At 39.0% G+C, this 27,495-nt stretch overlaps 1 protein-coding gene and 3 long non-coding RNA genes across 4 annotated transcripts; 2 read left to right on the plus strand and 2 right to left on the minus strand.

The window, feature by feature from the left end:
• The first annotated feature begins 358 nt into the window (after positions 1-358).
• LOC119913308 lies at positions 359-3,332 on the plus strand. The gene is made up of 3 exons (XR_005446433.1): positions 359-844; positions 1,929-2,068; positions 2,213-3,332. It is a non-coding gene; the product is annotated as an uncharacterized LOC119913308 (long non-coding RNA).
• Positions 3,333-4,181: 849 nt separating this feature from the next.
• On the minus strand, positions 4,182-15,338 carry LOC119913180. Its single transcript, XM_038732532.1, has 10 exons — positions 15,121-15,338; positions 13,881-13,961; positions 12,508-12,641; positions 11,476-11,593; positions 10,228-10,260; positions 9,081-9,160; positions 8,860-8,950; positions 8,668-8,775; positions 6,719-6,889; positions 4,182-5,575 (listed from the first exon to the last, which is right to left on the minus strand). The coding sequence occupies exons 1-10, from the start codon at positions 15,152-15,154 to the stop codon at positions 5,430-5,432; spliced, it is 996 nt and encodes a 331-aa protein (XP_038588460.1). The 5' UTR covers positions 15,155-15,338; the 3' UTR covers positions 4,182-5,429.
• A 3,072-nt stretch (positions 15,339-18,410) lies between these two features.
• On the minus strand, positions 18,411-26,781 carry LOC119913427. Its single transcript, XR_005446447.1, has 3 exons — positions 26,049-26,781; positions 20,792-20,956; positions 18,411-19,660 (listed from the first exon to the last, which is right to left on the minus strand). It is a non-coding gene; the product is annotated as an uncharacterized LOC119913427 (long non-coding RNA).
• On the plus strand, positions 24,647-25,586 carry LOC119913426. Its single transcript, XR_005446446.1, has 2 exons — positions 24,647-24,827; positions 25,319-25,586. It is a non-coding gene; the product is annotated as an uncharacterized LOC119913426 (long non-coding RNA).
• Positions 26,782-27,495: the final 714 nt, after the last annotated feature.

Raw genomic sequence — 27,495 nt, forward strand, 5'->3', positions numbered from 1 at the left:
TATGCTTAACTTTATTGACTGATCCTCTCATAAATCAAAGTCCATTCAAGGCCATTGTAAGAAAGACGCTGTTTGCTGTCTGATGGCTGAACCTGTGTCAGGTGTTCATGTTTATCTCTGTCTCCTCTGACAGGAACAAATGTTTTGCAGGATCCTGCAGATCATCATCCTGGCCTCTTGTGTCTCTGGTTAGTTTCCACCTTCTTAATTTGAAGCCACCATAAATGACTTGGGATGAACATTAAAACACACAATAGACTCCATTTTAATAGGTTTGGTATGAACTAGTAGAGCACAAACACGACTATTGGAAGTGTCTTGTTAATTTATTGCTCTCTTTCCTTTACAGAGGCATGTTTTATGAATGTGACCGCCAGGATACACAATGGATCTACAACAATAAGTGTGAACATGTGTGGTCAGAAGACACCCAACATGTCCCAGATTGACCTTGTTTATATTTACAATTCAGATACTCACAAGGAGCTTTTAGGCATTCTTAAAGGTAGTGATACGGATAAAGGTAGCTACAGCATCAGTGGATGCATAATGGATATCAGGTTGTCACATTTCAGGCCTAATGACGTGGGAAACTACATGTGTAAATTAATCGATATAAATGGCAGCACCTTAGACAGTGGTGAGTTGTCTTAGTGGAACTTTGCTGATTTGGTTCATTTCAGCAAATTCTTCAGTTAAAAGGGAAACATGCAAATGCTCCTGTAACACTAACAATGATTTCTGCCAACAGAAAGTTTTGTCTTGGATGGGCTCCCCACCAATGGTGGAAAGAAGAGTGATGTGCCCCCCATCACACCAACACCTGGACCAGCAGCTACTGAAGGTAAGTCAGCACAGTGAACAGTTATTTTACTCATGTAGAAATAATGGCTGGTGATGAAACAGTGAATAAGACACATGCGTTTGGTGAGGGAGACCTGGGTTCAATTCCTGTTGTGAGTACAGCGACTGACATATTTAGTGCTTGTAAGTTGCTTTGGATCATAGCTAAATGGGTAAATGTAAAACATATTTAGGAAATATAGAAATAGTCATTGTGTTTCCTGTTTTATTTTGAAGTTGTGCTGCGTCTGGTGTCCTTGTCTTACTTTGTTTCCACATGTGTCTCTTTATCTCCACCACTCTTGTGTATATAGGTCCTGAGCAGATTGAGCATTCAGCTCTGTTTCTTGTGTTCCCTGGTGTCTTGTGGATTTTCTACCTTGTGGATTTCTCGCTCATGCCATTCATGGCATTGTTTGTGCTTTGCTTTGGATTGCCTGCCTCACTCACAGTTGTATGTTCTGCGTCTGTCCTGCGTCTGGGTCCAAATCCCCAGTTTTCCTGTGTCAGCTCTGAGCTAAACATAACAGAAATAATGTTTTCAGTCCAGTAATCACTTTAAATTTCACACAAGTGTCTGCGTGCAAAGCACAAATGTATTTTCAGCTTCTGACATTAACTGCTGTACCACATATTAATAATGCAAATGTGACCAAAATGAAACATGCTATTTAATCTGATGGATTTACCATCTCACACCATTTTCACATCTCTGCCAACTGATTTTAATACTCACGACACTGAAATCAGCGGTTGTCTCGGGGATGGTAGTTTTGATCCAGAGGATAGGTGGAAAAGACAGTTAGCTCAGCTCAGCAGCCTTTTACCAATATGAGATTAAGATTATTATAGTCCCACCATCTGGCCAAAGTAGTGTGTGAAAGTGAATATTTTTTTTGTGACTGCTTGATGAAAAACACTTCCTGAAGAGGGTATTTACATGTATTTATTCCCCAGCAAGATTATGCATTGCTGGATTTATTTTTAATTCTCTGAATTTCTCCAATTTTGTTGAATTTATGTGAAGTTGTAGAGATCATGCATCAGAAATCATATACAAAAACTTGTGTGCTGTCTTCATCCAGGTCCAAAACAGACAGTTGATTCATGGGTTTGGATTTTAAATGGACTTTTTGGACTGGCTGCCCTAGCAGTGGGAACATTTCTCATTTGGAAGTTCAACATACCAAGTCTTCTAACAGAATTATGTCGTGGGAACCAACAAGTAAGATGTTCTCATTTTTAATGGAGCGGTTTTAGGTGTGTTTGGATTTGTAGGTGACAATTATATATCTGCACTTAATTCTGTCCATCAGTCATTCAGATCAAAACCGGAATGGTGATGTTCTGTACTTTAATCCCAATAAAGATGTGTCCCCATCACCAAGTGAAAATGGAAGAAGTTTGCATTTGCAGAGGTGGGGGTGACGTCCCAGCGCTCAAAATGTGATCAGACCCTGCTTGAAGAAGAAAAAGTGACTGGGCCCACGTGTTTATTTTGAATAACTGAAGTGATGGCTTTCAAGCAGTGGGCATGTCAGTAAACATCCTATTGTCACAGTGAGTCCTCTTTTAGCTTGTACTTTTGGTTTTATGGCACATTGACTGTATGGTCCACTGTCAATGATCTCATCTACATCGTGTCCAGCAGTATTAGGCCAGTTGTTCTTTCATCATTTCAATCTGTTGTCTTCAGACTGTTTCCTATTTGAGATAGAGTCAGCTCGAAGAGTGGGCTCCTTCATTCAAGTGAAGGATGGGAGACAGCTCCTATCTAAGAGCTGATTTTTGTCATTTCTTGACATATTCGACTTTTTGACCATCAATATGACAGAATATTTCAATGTATTAGATGATGAATTCAGCATAATGCAAATAAAGCTATGACTAGCATAAGTGGTACTAAATGAAGAGCCGGCTCTCAGAAAGGATTTGGAGCAGTAATTCTCATCACTATTGCTAGGAACAACTTAATTTAGCACTTTACTAAAGTATATATTTTTCTATGGTATTTTTTATTTGCCACTTTAAAATGCATTGAAGGTAAGTGTTTAAAATGAAAGTTTACAAGCTCAGTTTCATAAGTGAAGGATGTTTACTGAGTAAACCCAAACCTCATTTTTCTTTGTTAACATCAGTATTTTTTATCTGTTTTGTCAGATAGAATGTAAATTGTGGTGCTATGTTGTGGAGGAATTAAAACAAGAAAAGTAGTCATTGTGAAATTTTAATTGCACCTCCGTTCTGTGTCTGGGCTGAGCGCCTCCACATACACACAAGCAAAATACACACTCACACACACACACACACACACACACACACACACACACACACACACACACACACACACACACACACACACACACACACACACACACACACACACACACACTCTGATACAGTAAATGTGCCATATACCCATAATTATGATGCAAAAGAGGATAAAACGTTCAGAAGAGTTGCAGACTTCTTCTAAGTCTCTGTGTCAATCAGAGGGCTCACTGCTACAAAGCTTTGTTGAATAATCTGTTTTTTTTTATTTAGAAAACAATTTTATAAGCTATACCTTTTGAATTGTTTTTAAATGTTTGTACTTTTGCATATAAATAGCATTTATTTTATTTCATAGCCTGTGCTGTGTATAGGAATAAATAAAATGTATTTGTATGAAACAATTGCCAGTGGTTATTAATGTAGTTTGACTAGAGGCATTCATGGGGGTGATGTTGGTGCAGTGGATAAGACACATGCCTTTTGCGTGAGAGTCCCGGGTTCGAATCCACTGTGACGCATCCATCAATGTGTCCCTGAGCAAAACACTCAACCCCTAGTTGCTCCAGAGCCGTCCGACCTCTTCTCTTATCGCTTTGGATAAAAGCATCAGCTAAATCACCAGCCGTAATGATTCACCAACACATTTAACAGTGTGTGTGGTTGTCCAATGTAAATAGATTTATTTTATAATAATAATAAAGATGTTTATTTGTGTTGCACTTTTTAAAACAACAAGAACCAGATAACGTAAAAATATTTGTGATGCTCCATAAAAGCCTAAACGCTGAGTAAAGTTGAACAGGACAAAACAAAATGGTCAAACGTTTTTTCTTTCTTAAAGGGATAGAAATAAGAGTTATAATCAAGACTTTTAACAACATCAACAGTCTTAGCCTTTGTGACACAGTTCAGTATAATTATAAAGTGAACAAGAGCTACAGCTGCGAATGCAAACTGGATTTGTTTAGCAGAATAAAAACTCCAGATGAAGATTAGTTTACTGGCTAGATGGCTGAGAGAAGGTCCCAAGGTCCAAAGCATTACCTAAATAAAGTAAAATGACAGAGATGAAATATGTTTTTTATTTATTTCTAATTATTTTCTACAAATAATGTATTCATTAAAAAATTGTAAGTAAAAACAAATACTAAAAATCCAGCAAACAAAACCACAAGTCCCTAAAACATTTCATCTTCTTGGATTTATAAACAGATGTGTTGTACAGAATTTAAAGAGTTACTGAAAAAAACTTGATAACCCATATTTTAAAATATAGAAAACATATTTACAGTAACTCTCCAGCAGTGAAGACATTATTTAGTTAGGAAACAGGTTTTTAATGGCTTGAAAGCATCATATTCTTGTAGTTTGAGAAACAGCAGTTAGTTAAGGCTGATAATAGCTCCATCAAAACACATGCTGCATTCATTTTAAAGAGACCACTGCGATAACACAAAGGCTTGCTACTGCTAACTGCAATAGTAAAATGTTTGTCTTGCTAGATAGCTAGCTAACGTTTAGTTCAGGTTAATTGAGCTGCTGTTGTTTTGGTGTTTTGGCGTAAAGACCCAGCCCGTTCTCTTTCCCAGAGCGTCAAACCGCTAAGCTTTGTCACGTCCTTCAGTGTCTGGTAGCAATGCACAAGGCACCCTTCAGCGTCATAGTTCAATGCTTGAAGTACAACTTTAAATAACAGAAAAGTCCAGGTAAAGAGCTGGTTGAGGCAGGTGGATCAGAAACTGGGTTTTCGTCCAGGATTCGTTTCCCGTGTGAAACAAAAAGTTAACATTGATTTCTTTTTAGTGATGTTATGCAGCTTATTAATTTATGTATGTTCACGTAAGTAATGCAGTTATTTTAACCCAAACCATGATCTTTTCCTACACCTAACCAAGTAGTTTTGTTACCTAAACCTAACCAAATTGTGATGTTTCACAATGATAACCACTAATTTTATTTTGAAAGTGTATCCAGACATTGCACATTTATTCTTGCTAACTTGACCACGGAGTCCTAGAGGTACAAAAACTACGCCAAAGGGGTACCCAGAGTGTTAAAAAGCGACACCAAGGGGTCTTGCAAACGCGACCATATGTGACGCCCTGGGATGAGAACGGGTTGCGAGACCACAGGTGAAGACAAGACCTCCAGTCGAAACACATCACAACAAAATGCTTAAGTTTACATTTTCACTTGTTTCACTGACAAAGAATCCCAGTTTGTTTAGGAACAGACTTGAAATAAAAGACAAAAATCTTTTTAAAGACACAGACGCTGCCTCCATGTTGATCTTGGCGTCATCAATGAAGGTGCTAAGAAGAAGAGGAGGAGGAGGAGGAGAAGGAGAAAGGAGAGAAGGGGAGGACTGAAGAAGGAGCTTCAGGAGAGGTGAGGAGCTGATCACAACACGCCGGGTCATCAAGGTTTATTTCAACGAACGGGTCACTGGAGCAAACCGCTGAAGAAAGTAGAAGAGAAGGACAAGATTTCATACAATATAGTGTATAAAATATTACCTAAAACATTATATTTTCCAAAACACTTGTTTCTTTACTTAAATACTTTTTTAGCCTAGCTTAGCATTAGGGTGAAACAGCTAATCTAGCTCCATCAAAGGTGCCTTAACAACTCCAGAGGTGTGTTTAACTTGTAAAAATAAAAAGTGAAACGAGTGGTGGAAGAAGGATCTTTTACTTCGGTATTAAAAACAATACCAACATACTCAAAGGTCTTGCATTAAACATCTTTCTCAAAGCAAAAGTACAAATATATTCGAATACTAATAAGGCACAATGTCAATTTTCAGAATGACATACTGTATATTATATCACTGGATTATAATTAGTGATGTATTCATGTGTAAGAATTACTAATGTTGCAGCTGGATACTGGATACTACTTTAAATGTAGCTGTGATGCTAATCCATAATAATGCATTAATTTACCTGTTAATTTATATTTTATATTAATAATCTCAATCTGTAAAGTAAATAATGCTGTCAAATAAATGTAGTGGAGTACAAAATACATAATGTATCATAAAAAGAAAATACTCAAGTGAAGTGCAAGTACCTCAAAACTGTACTTCAGTAGGTACAAAACTTGAGTTTCCACGACTGAATGAAACACAGCGGTGAACAAGTGCTATTTTTACTAACCACAGACACAACATATCAGTTCATGTCCACTAGCTATAACAGCCTAGTTGGCAGGTTTGTAAATTTTCCTAAATTTAACCAATTGAACTGAGACTAGCTCACAAGATAACAAAACACAAAATGTGACTAAAACAGTTTTCGAGTTGTTTTAAGTCAATACATGTTTTTTTCTGCTTTTGGTGGAGGCCAGCAATTTTCCCCTGCTTTCCCACTTTGTGCTAAGCTGCTGTAGGTTAAACACCATTAATAAGACTGGGCGGCTGTGGCTCAGGAGGTAAAGTGGTTCACTTTTAAAATTGACAATCTAAGGGAAAGGAAAATACTTTTGCCTGTTAAACAATAATGTCTCCATGCACATTGTACATTTTCTAAATCAGCACTAAATCAGTTGCGTATCCCATTAAGACATATTTATGTGTTTGTATCAATATAAAGCATCTTACATGGGTTGTTGTTGTTTTCGTTCTGCTGCTCCTTCCCAACAGCATCAAAGAATAGGTTTGTAATGCTCGATGAGCTGGATGTCTTCTCAGCTGGGTCGTCGCCCAGTGAGAGGCTGGTGTGACTGGTGGGTGAAGAAGCCAGACCGTTTGCTTCTGGCTGTTCCTTTGGAGCTGGAGTGAGGGAATGAGCAGACGAAGAGAAGAAAAGGTTAAGACAAGTTGCAATGTTTTATGACTGCACCAGGCTCAGTGACAAGATGTAGACTTGATAAATGTGAGGATGTGAGTAGTTCAGTGTTTCGCCCCACACACTCTATTTTGTAGTTTCACGGTGAAAATTTTGTAGTCTCACATTTCATTTCCTCTACTGAGCTCTATCGCTATGTCAGTTTTGTGAAAACATGTGGACTGATGATGGATAACAAGGTAAACAGTAAACCCTGTGTTTAGCTTGATACAGATGATCTCATTTACTAACATGAACATGACGACAGTTCTGCCAGTGGCTAGATTCAAAGCAATTTAAACAAACCATTTATCCTTGCCTTTACTGAATGGTTTGCTCTCAACAGAGTTTAAATTTTACTGACTTCACTGTTTTAACTGGACACAAAAGCCACCAGTCAGTGTCCCCCTAGTGGAGAACAGAAGCAGAAGAAATGCACAGACTGTTCAAACCCCTCACCACTTAACAGGCATTCCCGAGCAAAAACAGAGCAGGCCAGACCAGACTCACTGGATACTGTTAATTAGTTGGTGTGATGGGGCGTCCTGATGGTCTAGTGGTTACACAATGAAATCAATCTAAAGCACACCGTCTGCTTCAGAAAATGTCAGTCAGTACCAAGCAGGTAACTTCCGGTCTGATACGCAAAGCCAATGAGGAAGTCCTATAAACCTGCATTATATCAAACGGCCAGCAGGGGGCGACTTTTCTGGTTGTAAAAAGAAGTCTGGCTCCATTAGAAATAATGGTAAAATGACCCTACTTCTCAGCTGATATATTACTTCAGTAAACACTTATAATAAGCTTATGGTCTCAATCACTAATTTCAGGTCTTCTTCAATACAACATGATGTTCATTTAGTAAATTATGGTCCCATTTATTTTAAAATAGACCATAAAGCAGAGTATGCTTCAGGGTGGGATTATCTTGACAGGTCGCCATGGTAACAACTTGTCAATCAGGATAGAGTGACTCCTACCCACAGCACTGTGTAAATTTAACCAGCGCCGTTGAAAAAGCTTATTAGGAGTTGGATGTTCACTTTCTCTGGTGAGTGTATTTAGCTTTAAGACAAAATTGTCAGCCCTGTTAAAATGACAGTTAACGTGAATTACAGCTTCACCTAGCTAAGCAAGCTAGCTAGCTCCACACACGGCCGTTAGCTCCACCGTCTCGCCCAAATATGGTCACGTCTCAACATGGCGGCGCCCTATTGGCCAAACTCGAGGCTTCAAACCAGCAGTCCAGCATGACTACGTCCACTTCTTATATACAGTCTATGGTCAGTACAAAGAAATATTTTAAAGAAATATATGCTAATTGGATTTCTGTCTTGGAGTTAGATGACAAGATTGATTTATCATCTATGTGTGAAGCTATAGTGCAGCCTAAAGATGGGAAATAATCTGCCCAGCACCTTTAAAGCTCGTTAATTAACACACTATATTTTGATTATTTCATTTGATTATTTTAATTTGTATTAGAATTGTAAAAAAAATATTTTGTGTGAATTTGTGGGGTTAAATGTGGTCATGAAATATGCGGAGTCAGGCTAGCTGTTTCTGCCTGCTTCCAAACTTTATGCTAAGCTAAGCTAATACTTCATGCTCATAACTCTCAGAGAGAAAGAGAATAAGCATATTTACCAAAAGTATTGAACCATCTCTTTAAAATGAAATAACGGCCACATGAAAACCAGAAAAATATAATTTGATGTTGTACCAATCTCTCCGTTGGAGCCCTTTTCCTCCGACTGTAGAGTCGTGCCATTGGCTACTGGAGGAGGTGAAAGGTCGTCAGGGGTCACTTGGTTTTTAGGGGCAGGTTGATCTGAGATGCAACACACGCAAACCACGTCAGGATAGGCTCATATGTATTCATGACACAGTAATTTAAATGTAACCCCACACATACCCAGGTCGTCCAGGTAGACTGGTTCAAAGGTGCCAGTTGGTTCGTTGTGATGGGTGGCGGGACTTGGACGCTGGAGGTCAAACGAGTACGTCTGGACAAACGAACGAGCAAGTTAGTTATTACAGTTCAATATAAAGTGCAACATAAGAGCATCAACTGACTGTCCTAGCTGTAACAGATATGAGATATGAGTGGGTGTGAAATATATCTCATCCTCTCACCCTGGAGACTCTCCTGAGATAGTAGAGGATGACACACAGAACAACGATCGCCAGGATGATAAACACCAGGATCACATAGACTAGAGACAGAGGTGGAGAGAGATCCATTTCAGTTTTATTAGCAGTGACCGTAGAATCTGGGGGCTCCTTTGTGCCACTTATATGATCAATTATCAAGAAATTATAGATATATAATCATTTTTATTTTTTAATAAAAACAAAAATCTGTACATTTGATCACTATGAATGTATGGAGCCCCAAAATATCAATGTTACAAAAGTCACATTAAAATGAGATTAAATGAAATTGTAATTAGGGAAAATGCTGTTATAAAATGTCACACAAAGGGGAAGTTCTTTTGTTACAGTTGCTCGCTTTACACATCAAGTTATTAAAGGAATAGGAATAATAATATAAAGTTAACAAATAGAAAATACAAATAAAATATTGCCTACAAATATAAAAACATAAATATCAAATATAAAAAGGAGCATGGATAAGTACAGTATTTACAGTATTAACAGAAGTTTAATGAATAAATATTAGTAATAATAATGATTACTGGTAGTGTTGAGGTGGAATGGATAAAAATCCTTAAAAACTACCGTATTGTTTTGAAATAAGCACATATGTAATAACATAAAAACTCAAAAACTTGTTGTAAGGAAGTAAAATTGCATTCTGTAATAATAGGTTGAGTTGTAATAATTAATTCAATTATTTCACAATTTATTGGTTATATATATATATTTTTTTTTTATTTCATAATGTGTATTTATTTAATATGAACCACTCCTCTATATGGAACATTGCATTCCCCAAAGAAAAAACAATTAGACATGTTTTTTTGTAAGTATGACTTTCATATCTTGTAACTCTTATTTCGTATCTCAAAATTTAAACATCTGTTTCACATAATTACAAGAATCAGAATCTTTTTTTGTTGTTGTTGCTGAATTTGTTGTGTCTTTCCATGTATGTAATGATATGTGGGCTTTGCTTGTTTTGCACCTTAAAAAAACTGTAATCAGTCAGTCTGTCAGTAGTTGTGTTTCAGGAGCAGCAGTGAGGAATGAAAAAGAGAAATAGAAATAGGATATAACATGCTGGTTTGGTATCATAAATAAAACAATAAATAGTCCTTACCCCAGGATGAATTACCCGTGTTTTCAATAATTACTACAAAGAGAAAGAAGACACAGAAACCTGGTTACTGTTCAGCACTCTGAGGTTCAGTAATTCATAACAACAAAAGTCAGTTCTTGGTGTCACCACGTGTGCCATCTAGTGGAGAACAGAAGGCTTTGTAGACTGACTGGATAATGTTAGTGTGAGGAGCATCCCTGTGGAATAGTGGTTAAGACACAATGTCCCTGGTTTGATACCAGCTGGGGACATTTGTTGCATGCCATATAACTCCCTATGTTTCCTGTCTCTATTCGCTGTTTTCTAACAGTTTTGATTAGACATGATACTGAAGACGCAGGAAACAGCAGAGACAGAGAGGGTGTCATCTGTAACCAACGTCCTATGCTCCTTTAATCATTAATCACTGGGCCAGCAGGACGTCCTGAGTCCTCTTTTATTAATTCAAAGTATTTTAGAAGTTCGAAAAAGAGATGATGTATGCATGTCACAATAGCATGAAGCTTTAATAGTGCCACGTTATCAATAATCGAGTGCAGCATTAGAAATACAAGATAGAAGATTCCCCTACAATAGAGAGCATGTTCTTCTTTTCAAAGAAGAAACAACTTGATACAACCCCTTAAACTGTACAAACTTACAAAGATGTCTAAGAGTAAATAAAAACACATCTCTTTTTATTTATGCCTCCTTTTTTTTTCATAATCAGGGCTGTAACTAACAATTAGCATATATTTATTTACAGTTAATCCGTAAGTTATTTTTCTAAATTCACCCATTAACTGTTTTCACTATAAAATGTCAGAAAAGAGTTAAAAATCCTTAAAATTCCCCAGATTCTTCAGATTGCTAGTTTTATTTGACCAACAGCCTATGAAGATATTCAGTTTACTGTCTTATAGGACAAAGAAAAGCATCAAATACTCACATTTGAGAAGCTGCAACCAGCAAATATTTAATATTTATTTTATAATAATTTATTTTCTCATCTCAGTTTAAACTTGACTGGTTGCCATTTAAAACTGAATTTATAGAAACGCTGGGTGTGGTTGCACTTTGTGTGAGCTTGACACACCAGCCGTTGCGTGTGTGTCTGAACGTTTGAGTGTGTTTGACGGTTTGAGTGTGTTTGTGTGGCAGCAGGGTAGCAGTTACAGAGAACCACGTGAGTGTGTGGTTTGACACACAGGAAGACAAAGCTGAGAGGCTCGACTCTCACATATATAGCTTTTACATCGAGTACGGTACCTGATGGCTCTGGTGAGGTACTTGACGTTGTCATAGAAACTGTTGTCTGGGAAACCTGATCTTCCTCCCTCCCACTGGCCGGGGTTGTAGTCACAGTGTCGTTAGAGTCATTCTGGGTCTGTAAAAGATTTCAGAGGGAGATCACACATCATTTCTTAAGATCCCCACATTTACTTTTCTAATCTGCTCTGTCTCAATTAAATTTCCTCTTACTGGCTGATTGATTTCATTCATGTACTGTGTGTATGTCACCACGCACTGGCTGGATTCATGTAAATTAAGCTTTACATGTGTTGATGTTGGATAGTGGATCCTGTTTTTGTGTGAAGACGTCATGTCTTAGTCATCTGTGGTTTGGATTGTTTTAGCTCAGTTAAATTTAATGTATATCTTTTTAGTTATATTTAGAAAGTCACTGTTTCCTGTCAGTAACATGCGATAATCACATAACAATGTGACAAAATAGTCTTGGTGAACAAGACTTGAAACTTGCTTGAGGTAATCCATTTTATAGAACAACTGGTGACAGTTTATTTACTTTCGTCAAAGTTATATTATTAGGGCTGCGCTTTAGAATCAGTCTATAATTTTATCATTATTTTAGTCAATAAAATGGCAGAAAATAATAAAAAAATGCTCATGTAGCTTGTTTTTCAGATTGAAAGTCCAAACCCCAAAAATATTAAATTGAAATCCTCACAATTATTTTTTGTTGTTGTTTGTTTTCTTAACTTTTATTTATTCAGAGGAGGAAGCCTCTCTTTTGCAGGAAGGCCCTGATCATATTCACACCTGGAAGCTGCCCAGTACAACCGCAGCCCCGTCTGCTGGCCAGCTCCACTGGAGCTGCTGGGGTTATGGACCTTGCTCAAGGGCACGTAAATGAGGGAGGGCAAGCACTGCTTGGTTTACTTTCTACACCTAGATTTTATCCTGCCAGCTCAGGGATTGAACCAGTGACCTCCCGGTCACAAGCTCGCTACAGTTCTAACTCTCAGAAAGAAAGAAAATAATAAGGTAATAAGGTATTACCGTAAAGACTGGCAGATGTGTTGTATTTGATAATGCATGATCAGAAAGAAAAGATGTGGGCAGCGTGGTAACTTCATTGACAGTTGTGTTCGATGACAGCGGGGACGGGGAAGCAGTCAAGAGCTCAGAAGAATCTGTGTCAGACAAGGAGGAGACACACAGAATCAGCCAGAGGTTTTCTGAACACTTTGAGGCCCCCAGACCATCTCCCCCCACACAACACTGGTACAGGAAAGATGCAGGATGTGGACACTGACACCATGCAGTGTGCCAGAGGGCAGCGCATTTATTCAGCACAGATCATATAACCTGATAGAGCACAGCACATTACAACAGATCCAGCCGTTATCGTACACAATCGTACAAGATACAAAGAAGGACAGTAAAAAGACAGAACAGTAGAGGATGTTACAGGACATTGCGGGACAGTACAACTCAGGACAGTTCAGCACAGGACAGGACAATACAGTACTGGGCAGTTTAGGACAACAGAGTACACACCAGGACAGGACCCAAGAGGACAAAACCAGATAAGACAAGAATAATAATATAGGACAATAAAGTACAGGACGGGACAATATAATACAGGGCAGGGCTTGATGGTTTAGGACAGCAGAATACACAGGACAGGACGCTAGAGGACAAAACCGGACAGGACAAGAAACAATAACATAGAATAATACAGTCTGGGACAGAACAGTACATTATATTACAGTAGAGTAAGGGACAGCACAGTACATTACAGAACAGGACAGGACGCCAGAAGACAAAACATGAAAGGACAGGAAATGCCAATGACAGGCCAGAACAATTGAGGACAGTATGGAGGAGTAGAGTTCAAGACATGATAGTACAGTACAATAAACCATAGGACAGTATATAACAGTTAGGACCTGACAATACAGTACGGAGCAAGACTGGACAGGAGACTGCAGTGGAGTAAGTTTGGATGCTAGAGGACAAAGTGGGACTGTACAAAAAGAGTACAGTTCAAGCCAGTACAGTTCAGGATAGTACAGTACAGTGCAGTTAGACACAGTAAAGTGCATTATAGGACAATTTGGGACAAAGCAGTACAGCACAGGACAGTACATTTCACTATAGGACAGGACAGCAGTGCTTCCCAAAGTGTCTCAAGGACAAGTCAAGGTTACCTTAAGATTTGTTCATTTTACTTTAATAAACTTTCAGCACATTACATTAACTTAATTTATGTATCTCAAAAACATGGTCTGGCTGTTACAGTCCGACCTACTATAGCACTCAGCGCGCAATTGCTAGTTGAGCAAGATTTGGGAAACCACTGAGTCCATGACAGGACACAAGCTGCCCTGATCCACAGCACATGTCAATAAAGTCTGTTTTCACCGTACCTGTCTTGTTTTTAGGATGCTGGTCATCTTTTGAATCAGAAGGACCAGTTTGTCCTCTGGAAATGAATGAAACTGCTAGAACTGGGACAGAAAGAGAGAGTTATTATGCAAGGTCAGGTAGACCATGGACCAAGGACAGATCAAATCTTCATATGAATTGCTTCTGGCTAGTGTTAGCTAAAGAAAACAGAAAAAACATTAACACATATACTCAGTTATAGTAAAGAGGTCACACTTGTTGACAGGTAGAGTTTTCTGCAACAAGTTTTCATACGTGTGAAAAAGACAACCGCTGGTGTGCAAATGTGAGCAGAGAAGTAAGACACAAGAAGGACAGGAGATCATGTAGGAGTGCATTAATCATATATGTACACACTTATTCCATCTTTTACTGTGACCTTTAACTCCAGATTTCAGTATGTGCAATGCATGAATGTTTTTTGCACTTCATGTCTACATACCATCTCATATTTACTGTGGTTTAACAAATCACTTGTTGAGAAATCAATGGGGCATACGATGGCTCTGTAAGTTGCAAATATAGAAGACCAATAACTTGGACAATACCTGCATTATATTGCAAATTTCAGAGAGAATAAATGAGGCTATGCTAATGAGAAAAGTGCCACTCAGGGTAAATAGATCTTGAGGTGACGGTAAAACTAAATAATATGAGAGTAGTTTAACAGTAGGGTTGGGTCATAGTTACAACTTTCTAAATGTACTTTTAAATTTCCTGATAATTCAAATTGGGTCTCCATTAACTTTTCACCTGTATTGCAGCATGTGTGTGCTCCATAGTACTTCCTGCATACGTCAGGTGTTCCTGAGTCCTTAAATGAACCCAAAAGTCATTCAAGGACCTTGAAGTGTAAATTAAAGACAAAATCAAGGCCTTGAAAGTGTTGGTAAATTAATGGACATCTGTTTACTTAGAGATGTTACCAGCACTTCTTGCATCTACGCGCGCAGCAGTGAAACCATGAGGCCGCTGCAGCGTCTCTTTCAACTACTGTCAAAACAATGTGAACATTTGAAAGTTTTGGATTTGGTGTGCGAGTGAGCGCGGGAGCCCTGCTCTGCTTACAAAGTTAGTGTTCCTCTTCTGCTTTTTAACAAATCAATTAACTAGTCACATTTTTATGTTAAGTTTTGTTTTTTATCACCATGGAAAACAACACATGCATACAAAAGTTTGAAATCTGAGATGAAAGCAGGTGGGCGGTTGAGCTGAACTCACCAAGGAAGCAGAGGCGACTCCACAACTTCACCATGGTGACAAATTCTCTCTCTCTCTCAAAATATGTTCTTAAAGATGGTGAATGATCATCGGCAGAGCTGTTGAGAGTCCTTTTATATTATTTATTTTGTTCCTTTTTCCACCGGCCTCTACCTCTACTCTCACTTCTTGTCTACGAGCTTTCTGCTTTGTGCTCTTTCTTCCTCTCTCTCTCCACTCTCTCTCAGTATCTCTCAACATCTCCGCCCCCCACTCTCTCTTCCTATCTCTGCTTTCTCTCATACTCTTGTCGTGTCTCTATGTCTCTCACTCATCCCACTAGCTAATCACTATTTGTCTCGCTCCCTCCTTTGCTTTATTCTCCCTCTTCCTGTCTCGCTCTTTTTGTCTTAGAATACAGCCAAAAGTATGTGGACACAGAACAGTAGTTTGGTGTGGTTCACTGGTTCACCCACAGTCATATCAGATGGGCCTCAGTTCCTTTATCATACTTTTGTAGTTTTGTCCAAGTTTGCATATGTACCCTAGCAACACTTTTACAATATCTTTACTTTTTGTTGTCTACAGGTGCTGGTCATATAATTAGAATATTATCAAAAAGTTGACTTATTTCAGTAATGACATTCAAAAAGTGAAACTTGTATAATGTATACATTCATTCCACACAGACTGATATATTTCAAGTGTTCATTCCTTTTAATTTTGATGATTATAACTGACATCTAATGAAACACCAAAATCAGTATCTCCGAAAATTTGAATATTGTGAAAAGGTTCAATATTGAAGACACCTGGTGCCACACTCTGATCAGCTAATTAACTCAAAACACCTGCAAAGGCCTTTAAATGGTCTCTCAGTCCAGTTCTGTAGGCTACACAATCATGGGGAAGACTGCTGACTTGACAGCTGTCCAAAAGACGACCATTGACACCTTGCACAAGGAGGGCAAGACACAAAAGGTCATTGCTAAAGAGGCTGGCTGTTCACAGAGCTCTGTGTCAAAGCACATTATTAGAGAGGCGAAGGGAAGGAAAAGATGTGGTATAAAAAAGTGTACAAGCAATAGGGATAACCGCACCCTGGAGAGGATTGTGAAAAAAAACCCATTAAAAAATGTGGGGGAGATTCACAGAGAGTGGACTGCAGCTGGAGTCAGAGCTTCAAGAACCATCACGCACAGACGTATGCAAGACCTGGGTTTCAGCTGTCGGCTTCCTTGTGTCAGTCCACAGGACTGGAATGCTGCTGAGTGGTCCAAAGTTATGTTCTCTGATGAAAGTAAATTTTGCATTTCCTTTGGAAATCCAGAGTCTGGAGGAAGAGAGGAGAGGCACAGAATCCATGTTTGGAACCTGCACACAGTGCCAAAGCTACCAGTACCTGCTTTAAGGACCATGGTGTCCCTGTTCTTAATTGACCAGCAAACTCGCCTGACCTTAACCCTATAGAAAATCTATGGAGTATTGTGAAGAGGAAGATGCGATACACCAGACCCAACAATGCAGAAGAGCTGAAGGCCACTATAGTTGTGTTTTGAGAGCCCAGCAACCTGGGCTCTCATAACACCTGAGCAGTGCCATAGACTGATCGACTCCATGCCACGCTGCATTGCTGCAGTAATTCAGGCAAAAGGAGCCCCAACTAAGTATTGAGTGCTGTACATGCTCATACTTTTCATGTTCATACTTCGTACTCAGTTGGCCAACATTTCTAAAAATCCTTTTTTTGTATTGGTCTTAAGTAATATTCTAAGTTTTGGAGATACTGAATTTGGGATTTTCATTAGTTGTCAGTTTGAATCATCACAATTAAATGAAATAAACATTTGAAATATGTCAGTCTGTGTGTAATGAATGAATATAATATCCAAGTTTCACTTTTTGAATGGAATTACTGAAATAAATCAACTTTTTGATGATATTCTAATTATATGACCAGCACCTGTAGTTTTTCTGCAGTCTTGATCAGCTGAGGCAAGTCTTGTGCATGGCTTATTATCTTATTATTGTCAATAATAAGATAATAAGATCAGCATCACATAAATGTCTCATCTTATCAGTTTGTAGATTTTCCTCCTAAACACAAAAATGTAGATATATATTATCATAATTTCAATTTTTTTTAAATTTAGCTGAGCTTCACAATTTTTCCACACACCCCCTGCTACCCCTTGGAGAACAAGTACCCCTGGTTGGGATTCACTGGTTGAGCCTCTTTAGTTCTCATGAGGGGAAATCTTAATGCTACACCATACAAGGGTATTTTGGACAACATTTTCTTGGTGGAGAGTTGTCTGTGGAGAGTTGTCTTCCAACATTGTGTCATCAGTTTGGGGAATTCAAACCTTTCCTGTTTCAATGTCACAACCTCCGAACACAAGATATTGTGTTCCCAGTTTGTTTCCATTTTGGTGTGGAGTGTTGGACCTGACTGATGCTCTTAAGTTTGAATGGGAGCAAATCCCTGCAGCAGATTCAAACCTCTGGTGGAAAGAAGAAGAGTGGAGGCTGTTATATCAGCACACTGTTGCCCATGATTTTCGAATGGCATGTTCAGCAATGACATATGGTTTTTATATTTTGGTGTACATTTGGCCATGTGGTGTACATTAATTTTCTCTTTTACCCACATTTCCCTGTTTGTATTGTTTTAACCTCTCTCCTCTTGCTCTTTCTTGTTTGGTTCTTTCGTTCCACCTACCATGATTTTTTCTCCTCCCCACCCCCCTTCTATTTCTCAACATCTCAACCCACCCTCTCATGCTGTCTCTCTCTCTCCCTCTCTACACTCTCTATGTCTCTCTACCCTCTAAATCTTTCTCAGTATCAGTCAGCATTCAGGAACTGAGTCATCGACCGCAGCGCTAGCTCCAGAACAACACAGGATGCTAGTTCAGTTTTTGACTTCTTTGCTCAGTAACTCATTTTAGTACCTGTTCACAACTAATTTTCACTTTGTCATGTGTGAAGGCATAACATACAGACCACTTTAATAACAACACCAAGCTTCTACAACTTTATTTTAAAAGCTCCTGAAACACAGATTTTGGCACTTAAGTTTGCAATTATGTGCTTTTTAAGATTTTACTGGATTGATCAGATGAATTTAATGCTTTTCTCTAACTTGATAAAATTATCTAAACCTCTTCGGTTTAGTGCATTCTTCCTCTTTCTATACATAGCTGGCCAATCATAAAATATGTGACTTCTACAGCAGCTCCAGTGAAGTTTGATTTTGGTTGTGTCAACAATTTTAGGGGCAGTAGTGATAAAAGTATGCATACCAAGTAAAAGCAACAATTTCACAATAACAATATTAACTTTATTTATGTAACACATTTCATACAAAGATGAAGCCAATGTGCTTAACTACGCAAGCTCAGAATCAAAATAGGTTAAAAAATTTTTTATTAAAATTAAAAAACAGAAATTAAAAGTTATCTATCATATTTTTCACATAATTCTAAGATGATAAAAACACGATTGCACAAACTTTGTGGTGTGCTGCTCGAAACTTAAATTACAGTCAAACCAGACAGCAAGATTCCTCGCAACAGACTGGACATGATCCAACACATAACCAGCAGATAGCAGAATTTGTTTTGCCATATTCTTGGACCCAAAAACTAGTATCTCTGTTTTGTTTGAGATCAGATCGAGGGAATATTTTAACAAACAGTTTTTGAAATCACAGAAGCAGTCATTAAGTGAAGTGGGGAGGGGTCATCTTAACCACCACCAATGTGTAGCACCAACCTGGGTGATGCCCAGCAGCCAACTTGCGCCAGAACACTCACCACACATCAGCTTGAGGGAGAGAAACATTGAGCCAGTTACTCTGGGGGGGATGTGGAATTTTTCCGTGACACCGGGGAACCCCCTACTCTTTGTGCCATGGGATTTTTAATGACCACAATGAGTCAGGACCTTGGTTTAACGTCTCATCCAAAGGACAACATCCTCTACAGCACAGTGTCCCCATCACTGCACTGGGGTATTGGGATCTTACTATTAGGACCAGAGGGAAGACTGCCCCCTACTGGACCACCTACATCTGTTCCAGCAGCAACTTAGTTTTCCCTGGAGGTCTGCCTTCCAGATTCTAGCTAAGCCCAAACCTGCTTAGCTTCAGTCATTCAGCGGAAGCAGGCTCATAGGACTTTGAGTTCTTAAGTTAACTACAGTGATAATATAAATGTACAGGAGTTAAAACCATAGAAATACTGAAATAAGGTTGAGAACATTTTCTATACAAGAAATAGACGAATAGAGTGACTTCATCTGCAGACAGACACAACACGATCATATCACCAAACAATCCTGTACTTTCACAGGAGGAGGTTAAAAATAAGCCTTTTCACATAATGGTTAATAAAAGTCTACATTGTGTTTACAAGTACAACAAACGTTACCACAAACATGACGTAAAATGTGTTTTAATATGCGAACATGCACAAACCCGAGAGAACAGAGACCGGAAAAAAGTAGTTGAGGTTAGCTGTGGAGGAGGAACAAGATGAGCCCCTGATGTTGCTGGTAGCTGTAGGTAGAGAGAGAACAGGTAAGTTATTAAAATACAACAACGTGAGTGTAAACCATCACATAACATTTTATTTTAAAAAAGGCACAACAGAAAGTGGTTAAACATGTTGAAGGATCAACTGAAATTGATGGAAGCTGCTGATCAAATAAATGACCTGCCTTCTCAAAATGATCAAAATTTTCATGGGAGATCTCCCAGACTGTCCACTTAATAAGTGTCCCCTCAAACCTATGCTCATGCTTTTCTACAAAAACTGTACCCCATACATTCACAAAAAAATGTGAATGATACTAAAATGTCTCTGATATCATTTCGGGGGGGAACATTCTTTTTTCTTTTTTATTGCAAGACAAAATACACATAGACATAGACAAAACATAAACATGACGATACAAAGGGAACAAGAAGAGAGAAAAGACAAAAAAAAACAAAATAAAAAACAGGTACGTGACAACATTAACAACAGCAGCAACAAAATTTATTTAATACTTAATCTTGTGTGTGTATATGTGCTTATGTATGTGTGTGTATGTACATGCGTCCTATATTGACAGGGAAAGGGGATGCCTATTGGATAGATAATAGAGAGAGGCAAAGAGGCTGGCGGGGAGCTACAAGTGAAAAAACAAAACAAAACAAAAAACCCTATGATAACAATAGCAACAGCAATAATAAGAAATAAGTAAGAGTTATTAATAATTATACAAACAAAAAGTCAAAATAGAATTGGAATAAAGCTGCAAGTGACCATTTACGCAGTACTTGGGTAAGCAGCCCCCCCTGCCCCAGGCCCTGACAGTGAGGCAAAGCAGGGGTGTCGCCCAGGACATCACCAGGTAAGGTTTGGTCTCCCAATTTAGGTTATAACGTCTGGAGGATGGCAAGTATGCAGATCACACTTTCTATTGGCTTTTTGAGGAGTTTAGCTGCAGAAGCTTTTATACACTGCGGTGCAACATCACAGACAGTTTAGTGTTTGGCAAGTTGGATTGGGAGCGGGACATATAAAATCAGTCAACACTGTCAAATCAAATAAAACCTGAAGTGCCTACATGACGAGAAGAGTGGGCTGGCCAAAGCTAAAACAGGAACATCCTCATGTCAGAAATCAGAGGAGATTGAGGGTACCTGAGGAGGAAAGAGATGGTGGGTTGTCTTCATCTGGCCATAGTTGTGAGAGGTCAAAAAGGTTGTCTGGTATGAATAGGGAGAAGTCACCACTGCCAGAGAAAAAATCTGAATGATTAGTTCCATCATAATCATCGTCTCCATTTGATAAAACGACGGCAGCACCTACAGGTAAATGACAGAAAGAGCAATTCAGGTTTGTTAAAACTACAACTAGTGAGCAAACTGGGTGACAACGTTTTCTTGGTTGCCTGATAGTTTCTAATGTTGCAGAGTTTTGTTTAGTTTTTTTAGTTTTTTAAATTCATGTCCAGATATGCAAAGCAAGAGGGGCCAATGGTTCTAGACATGTCATTCTATTTTCCCAGTTAAAATTTTTCTTTAACCTCATTTCAGAATAGATGGCACCATAGTTGCAGAATTCCTCTGAAGGTCAACCAGAAAATTAAAAGTGTATTTGTTTTATGCTATAGATCAGTTATCTCAACAGGCCAACCTTTTTTTTTTTTATCAACTCTTATTGCATTTTCACAAATGGCTAATTACTTCACGACATATGTATTCAGGAGTGCAATAGGTAAACAGGAGAATAGAAAAAAAAAGACAAAAACAAAAAAGAGAAACAGCAACAATAAAACAAGAGATGGAAAAAAGACTAATCCAAAGTGCAATTGTAGAGAAGAAAAATAAAAAGCAAGGCAGAGATAATTGTAATGAAATAAGTGTACATGGCTGATGTTTAAGCATTTCCTTTCCTACTATCTATGGAACAGCGGGCATCTGTGATTGTATTTTATTCCTAATGTGGTCAGTGAAGAAAGTCCATACTCTACAAAAAGTATCTGTGGAGCCCCGTAATGAGAATTTTATTTTCTCTAATTTAAAGAAGAATAGTAAATCTTTGATCCAATGTGCAAAGGTAGGTGAGTATGCATCTTTCCATTTAAATGAATTTAGGCGCCTGGCAAGTAGGGTAGCAAAGGCCACACAGTCAGCTTCAGTCTTAGACAATCCGAGGGATCTGGAGGAGTACCAAAGATGGCTATTAAAGGACAAGGAGCAATAGTGTTGTCGAGGCATTCCGAGATAGTATTGAAAATAAGAGACCAGAATTTGTGATGCTTAGCACAAGACCAGAACATATGGATGTGAGAAGCGGGAGACAGGAGGAGGGACCACCAGCCAAAATGACGTCGTATCTGTGTCCAGATTTTGATGGTTGACTTCACAATTTTATTTTTAGTAAAACCAGCAGAAGGAGCGGAGAGTGAGGTGTACACTAAAGCTGGCAGAGAGGAGGGTAAGCATGATAAGGATTCAAGAGTACATCATGATGGAGCTTCAGTGCGTGAGTCTATATAACCAATGCACAATGGCACGAACGTTGGATGCCCAGTAATAAGACAGACAGAAAATTGGGTGCTGCCATGCCTCCAAGACACTTTGGACATCGTAGGATGCTATTTGATATTCGGGGAGCTTTAACTTTTCAGATAAAAAAGAAGAAAATTGAGTCTAATCTGCGAAAAAAAAAATATTTTGGGATGCATTGAAACAAATAAGTGAATTTAGGAATTTAGGAGTGTTGTACAGAGTCCCAGTTACAATTATATAGCGCCCGTTGCGGTCCATTCTCATGTTTGAGGAAATAAATGGAATGGAGCGATGGATGAGGATGGCAACCCCTCGCACTTTACTATTAAATAATGAGTGGCAGGATTGTGAAACTCAGCTCCTACGTATCATAATATGGCCAGACACATCCAGATGAGTCTCCTGAAGGAAAACAATCTGTGCACCCAAACTGTTGAGATGATACAAAACCTTGTTAAGTTTTGTGAGCTTACCCAAATGTAACAGACGTACACGCTGCTCCACAAATCAGACCATTACTCAATGAAAGCAGAAGTAACAAAATTGATAGCACAATTAAAATCCTTGCCATGCATTGCCATGAACCTAATATCACACATAAAAGCTCAGGTAAAAACTAACAACACAGACCAAAAACACAACCCCCACATCAGTGAAGCCTGAGGACAAAAGCCCTCGGTGGTTGATTAGGACTAGGCCTGGCTTGTAGGATCTTGTGGGCCCTGTCGAGCAGAGGCTTCTCCTCTAAATTAAGTAGGCTACCTTCTGCAGGAGATTTGAGACAAACTCAGTCGACAATGTGCCCTCTTGGTCCTCTGGTACGCCCACCAGATGTATGCTTTCTCCTTGACCTGTTCTCCAGATCTTCACACTTATTTTGGAGGTCTTTCACATCTGACTGGAGTTTAGAGGCCGAAGCCTCCAGATCAGATACAGAGTCACTGGTAGTAGTTGCAGAAAATTCCACCTCCTTTAACCGTCAACTGTCATGTTTGTCTATTGCCCTCTGTGTGGAGGATACCGATGAAGTTAGTTCTACTCTGACACCAGCGATGTCCGTCTGTATTCCACTTACGGCCGTCTCAATCTTGGTGCAGATGCCGTTTCTCAGGGAGTCCAGGGCCTTCGCAAACACACTAGTACTCCTCTTGTCTTCCTCTCTGGAACAGCCCGGCTCCGTGTCTTCAGTTGAAGCGTTAGCACCTCCATTAGGGACCACGGCGGACCTGTTAGTCAGCGGTTTATTAGTTAGAGGCTTCATGTTTCGCTCTCGAGAGTGTGTTATCTGACGAATACCGGGCGTCAAAATCTTATATTGAAGTTAAAAAGACACTTCACGGAGCTTGCACAAAGATCGCCTTTTTCGCTCCAGTGAAACAGCGCCCCCCAACGAACTCTCTACAGCCCAATTAATGGCACACGTAACAAATAAAAAACAAAACAAAAGAAAACCTGGGAATATATGTTAAATAAATAAATGCTGATACCAATTTAAATGTAGTTAGCTCATATCTGCTAATAATATCGCCAGGCCGATAAATTGGTCCTGGATAGACTAGAGGTGTTTCCAAAAAATAATACCCTATAATTCAAAATCTTGATTGTGCGCACATGTGTGTGGGGTCGGCGGGTGGGGGCCCTACAAGACATTGTGCCTTTTTGTCCCTAAGCAAAAGGTTGTCTGGTTTACAATAAACATCTGCTGGCATGTAGGTGAGAGTTTTAACATAGACCAATCAAGAGACATCTGATGCCACATACATTTGCATTTCCTTTCTTAGCTCAGGAAGAGTTTTTGAGTGTATGCTTATTCTCTGCCATTTGTTCATCCTTCATCTACCATTTGCTGGCTGTTGTTTGCTTTGTACTTGTTCTGTACTTAAGGAGAGGAAATGCTGAGTTTGGGAGAGTAACCGTGCGTTCTCTCCATGGCCACGTTACATAAAGAAATGATTCAACACATCTATTTGACTCCGTATTCTTTGGGAAGGAATTATTTTCCCTGACAACACACACACACACACACACACACACACACAAAGAAACTTGCCTTGTAGATTCTGCTGCACCCCCAACTACCCTCGCCCCTGACACACACTGCTTGTTAGGAATGTGTTTTTTGTGTTCATGTCTTTCCTGTTTAAGTTTGTTTTTTGTTCTGTGTTTCTCTGTGTAGTCTTGTTCAGTTAGTTCCTAGTTCTGTACGTTAGTTAATATCTTTTGTGTTTACTCCTGGTCTTGTGTTCCCTGTTTTGTCTTGTGTATTCCCTTGTTCCTTTACTGGTTCTGTTTAGCTCGTACTTGTGCATTCTTGGTTATTCACCCATGTCTGCTTGTCTAAGTGTTCTCTCTGTTACCCCCTGTTGTCTCTGCCTGCCTGCCTCTCTGTTTTCCTGCTGTCTCTCTGCCTCCCTCGTTAGCCTCATGTCTGTCACCTGTGTTGCTCCCGCCCTGCTCGTTATCCCTGGTATATATATGTGGTCTTTCTGTTCAGCCCTTGTTTGGTCATTGTTGGTGTTACTCCCTGTCAGTTGTGGCTTCCGTCTCCCAGTCTCGTCAAGTATTTCTTCTATTTTCTGCTCTTGGTGTTTTGTGGATTACCTGTGTTGGATTTTGGTTTAGTTTCTCATTATGGCTTTTTATGGATTCAGCCACTCAGTATGTAAGTGTGCTCGCCTTTCATTTTTGTATAATTAAACCACTGAACTATACCTGCTCCGCTCTGTGTCCTGCGTTTGGGTCCTCCAACCTGCTCAACCCTGCCTCACCAATCCACACCCACCGTAACACTGCTTTCCACTGCATACTATGCACATCGCAATTAAACACTGTATATATCTTGCATTAAGCAGAACTGTCCTTTTATTACAATGGTTCACACTGTTGTGACAATTCCACACTGTACATACTGTTACTGTTAATACTCCTTGTCCTTACCTAAGCCTAACACTACTGTCAATTTTTATCTTAATTGTTTAATGTTATCTTGTTTTTAGCACTATGGACCATGAGAAAAGGCATTCAATTAATTTGTATACTTTGTATGATGAGACACTAAAACAAACTATTTGCCTTGAAGCCTATTGCACAGCAGTTTCATTGAGTGCTACACATCTTGGGTTCTGTATAATGTTTCAAATTATTTCCTCACAGCCTACGTCAGCTGAAGCTAACACGTGGTTCAACCGCAGAGAAGAACTACTGTATTGACTAGCATCCTGTATGACGGCAAATCAGAAACCTTTCGTTGTCTGTGGCCACGACGCAAAGTGAATTTCCTCATTCCGGCATCAGTGCAAAATCTCAAGTATGTGTTGTAAAGGAGAGAGACATGCACTTAAGCCGCATGGCATCATGAAGTTTATAAACCAGTGACAGCGAGGGTAAAGAACATTTGAATAAAGTCAGAAATGAGAAGATGTTATAGCTTCAGTTTACTTTCTTCACATTTCCATCCCTACTACATTAGTGTTCTGATTGTTCGGTAGACTCCCATTTACAGCCATAGATTACCTTAAGATGTGTTCTGCGCTGGTTATAAAATTAAAGTTAATAAGTCAAAGAGGATTGGCTGAACTGATATTGAAATTGTGGTTAGTTCATATAAAAAGAGACAAGAAAAAACAATACTGAAGGGTTAAATAGGGCACAAAATGCAGGGGGGAAAAAGTTAATGCTGAACTGCTTTCATTTCTTGACAGGAATTGGTTTTGCTTGGTATTCAGTATGAAGTGAAGCTGACTGGAGAAAAATCACAATATAACTTTTTCAAATTTACCAGATTCAACTAAAATCCACATCTTAGGGTGTGTTGCTACCACATTCTTATCAGGATGCCATTTCAAAGCAAACAAAATAAACCATGTTTCTTTCACAGACTCACCGACAATGCATATAATTAGGTAAACCTTTATCGTGGTCGTCATCATCACCTCTTCTTGTCTAAGCACCAGGCGAAAAACTCTTGCCGCTGTGTTTCTGATGCCTGTCTCTTCCGATTTGTGTCAGTGTAGGCTCAGCCTACCAAAAAATGAACAAGCTAACCACAATGTTTGTTTATACTTGTCACGTCAGCATACTTGATGTTTCAGCCAATAGGCCCTATTAAATCAGTAGCCTATATTGTTATTTTTGGCTGTACTTTACAATATAACACTAATTAAATATCACACTACTGTATTGTCCTACATACACTCCTTTTTTGTGCTTCTCTCATTAGTAGGCTACAAATAAAAATTTAAGGACGCAGCCAGTTGCATGGCAACACTACTGCTGTGTCAGAAGCATTTCCAATTTTTTTTAAAGGATATAGTTTGACATTTTAATTGACCTTATGAGTTAAAAATTAGAGAAAAAAGATGTTGTGTTTTTGGTTTTGTTTTTTTCTGTTGATCTGTTTTGAAGTCTCCGTTGGTTGCCTTGCAACTGCTCCAAACAATACATAACATGGTGATCAGTGAGCATTAGATGTGCTGGTCGGTGGATTTTGTGACCTTTAGGCATTGCCAGGCTAGCTGTTTTCCCTTATTTTCAGTCTTTGTGCTAAGATAGCTGGTTGCTGACTTAGCCTGACTTTGCTGATTTAAGGGGCTCCCTAAAAGAAAACAAGGCTGTTGTGTCATTCCCCTTGGTTGTACTGTTCAACAAATAAAGCTTTCATCATTTATATTTTTAGAATATTTTATAACATATCACATTCAAGATTTCCTTGTGTAAGACACAAGGACATTCAGTGTGACTGTTTGCACCATTTTTTTATTGCAAAAAAGTCATCGACCGGTTGCAGATATTGCTAAATTGCCACCAGGGGGTATCGCACAAACATCTGGTACTTGTACAAAAGCACTCTCTATGGTTCCCTCCATGACTACTTATTCTAGTAGGGAAGAGCCGGAACGATTGAAACACAGCGATTTTCTCGGAGCCCATACAAGTCTGATATGCCAAACTACCTCAGCACATACAGTCCACACAGTACTTAACAGAACAGGGAAAAATCAGGTGGATACGTCACACTTTCACGAGTTATATGAAAGAAGCTGTTTTCAATCACAGAAAGTAAATTCACTCAAGCGATCTTTTTTTTTTTGAATGACGAGTTGTGTTTATTGTTCCATGTGCCATGGTCATGATCACATAAAAGATTAGCTAGTACTTTAACACATCCTGAAGTTTTAAATGTCAAAGTTTTACAGTTTAGAAGCTAGTGAAGTTTAAACATCAAGAGTCACTGTTTGGACGATTGAAACAGGTGATTCATTCGTCCTGACACGCAGCCATTCTACCTTATTTAGATACGGCGGGAGGGGGGCAGAGTCCACTAGGCTGCA

This window comes from Micropterus salmoides, unplaced genomic scaffold (genome assembly GCF_014851395.1).
Source record: "Micropterus salmoides isolate LMB-PRFRI ecotype aquatic unplaced genomic scaffold, ASM1485139v1 Ms_hic_scaffold_2, whole genome shotgun sequence".
NCBI lineage: Eukaryota > Metazoa > Chordata > Actinopteri > Centrarchiformes > Centrarchidae > Micropterus > Micropterus salmoides.

Coding starts and splice junctions, on each gene's coding strand:
- LOC119913180 (XM_038732532.1), bottom strand. CDS start 15,154: ATGGTGAAGTTGTGGAGTCGCCTCTGCTTCCTTG. Junction 9,161..10,227: donor CACGGGTAATTCATCCTGGG/GTAAGGACTATT, acceptor CTCTGTCTCTAG/TCTATGTGATCCTGGTGTTT. Junction 6,890..8,667: donor GGGCTCCAACGGAGAGATTG/GTACAACATCAA, acceptor CCCTCACTCCAG/CTCCAAAGGAACAGCCAGAA.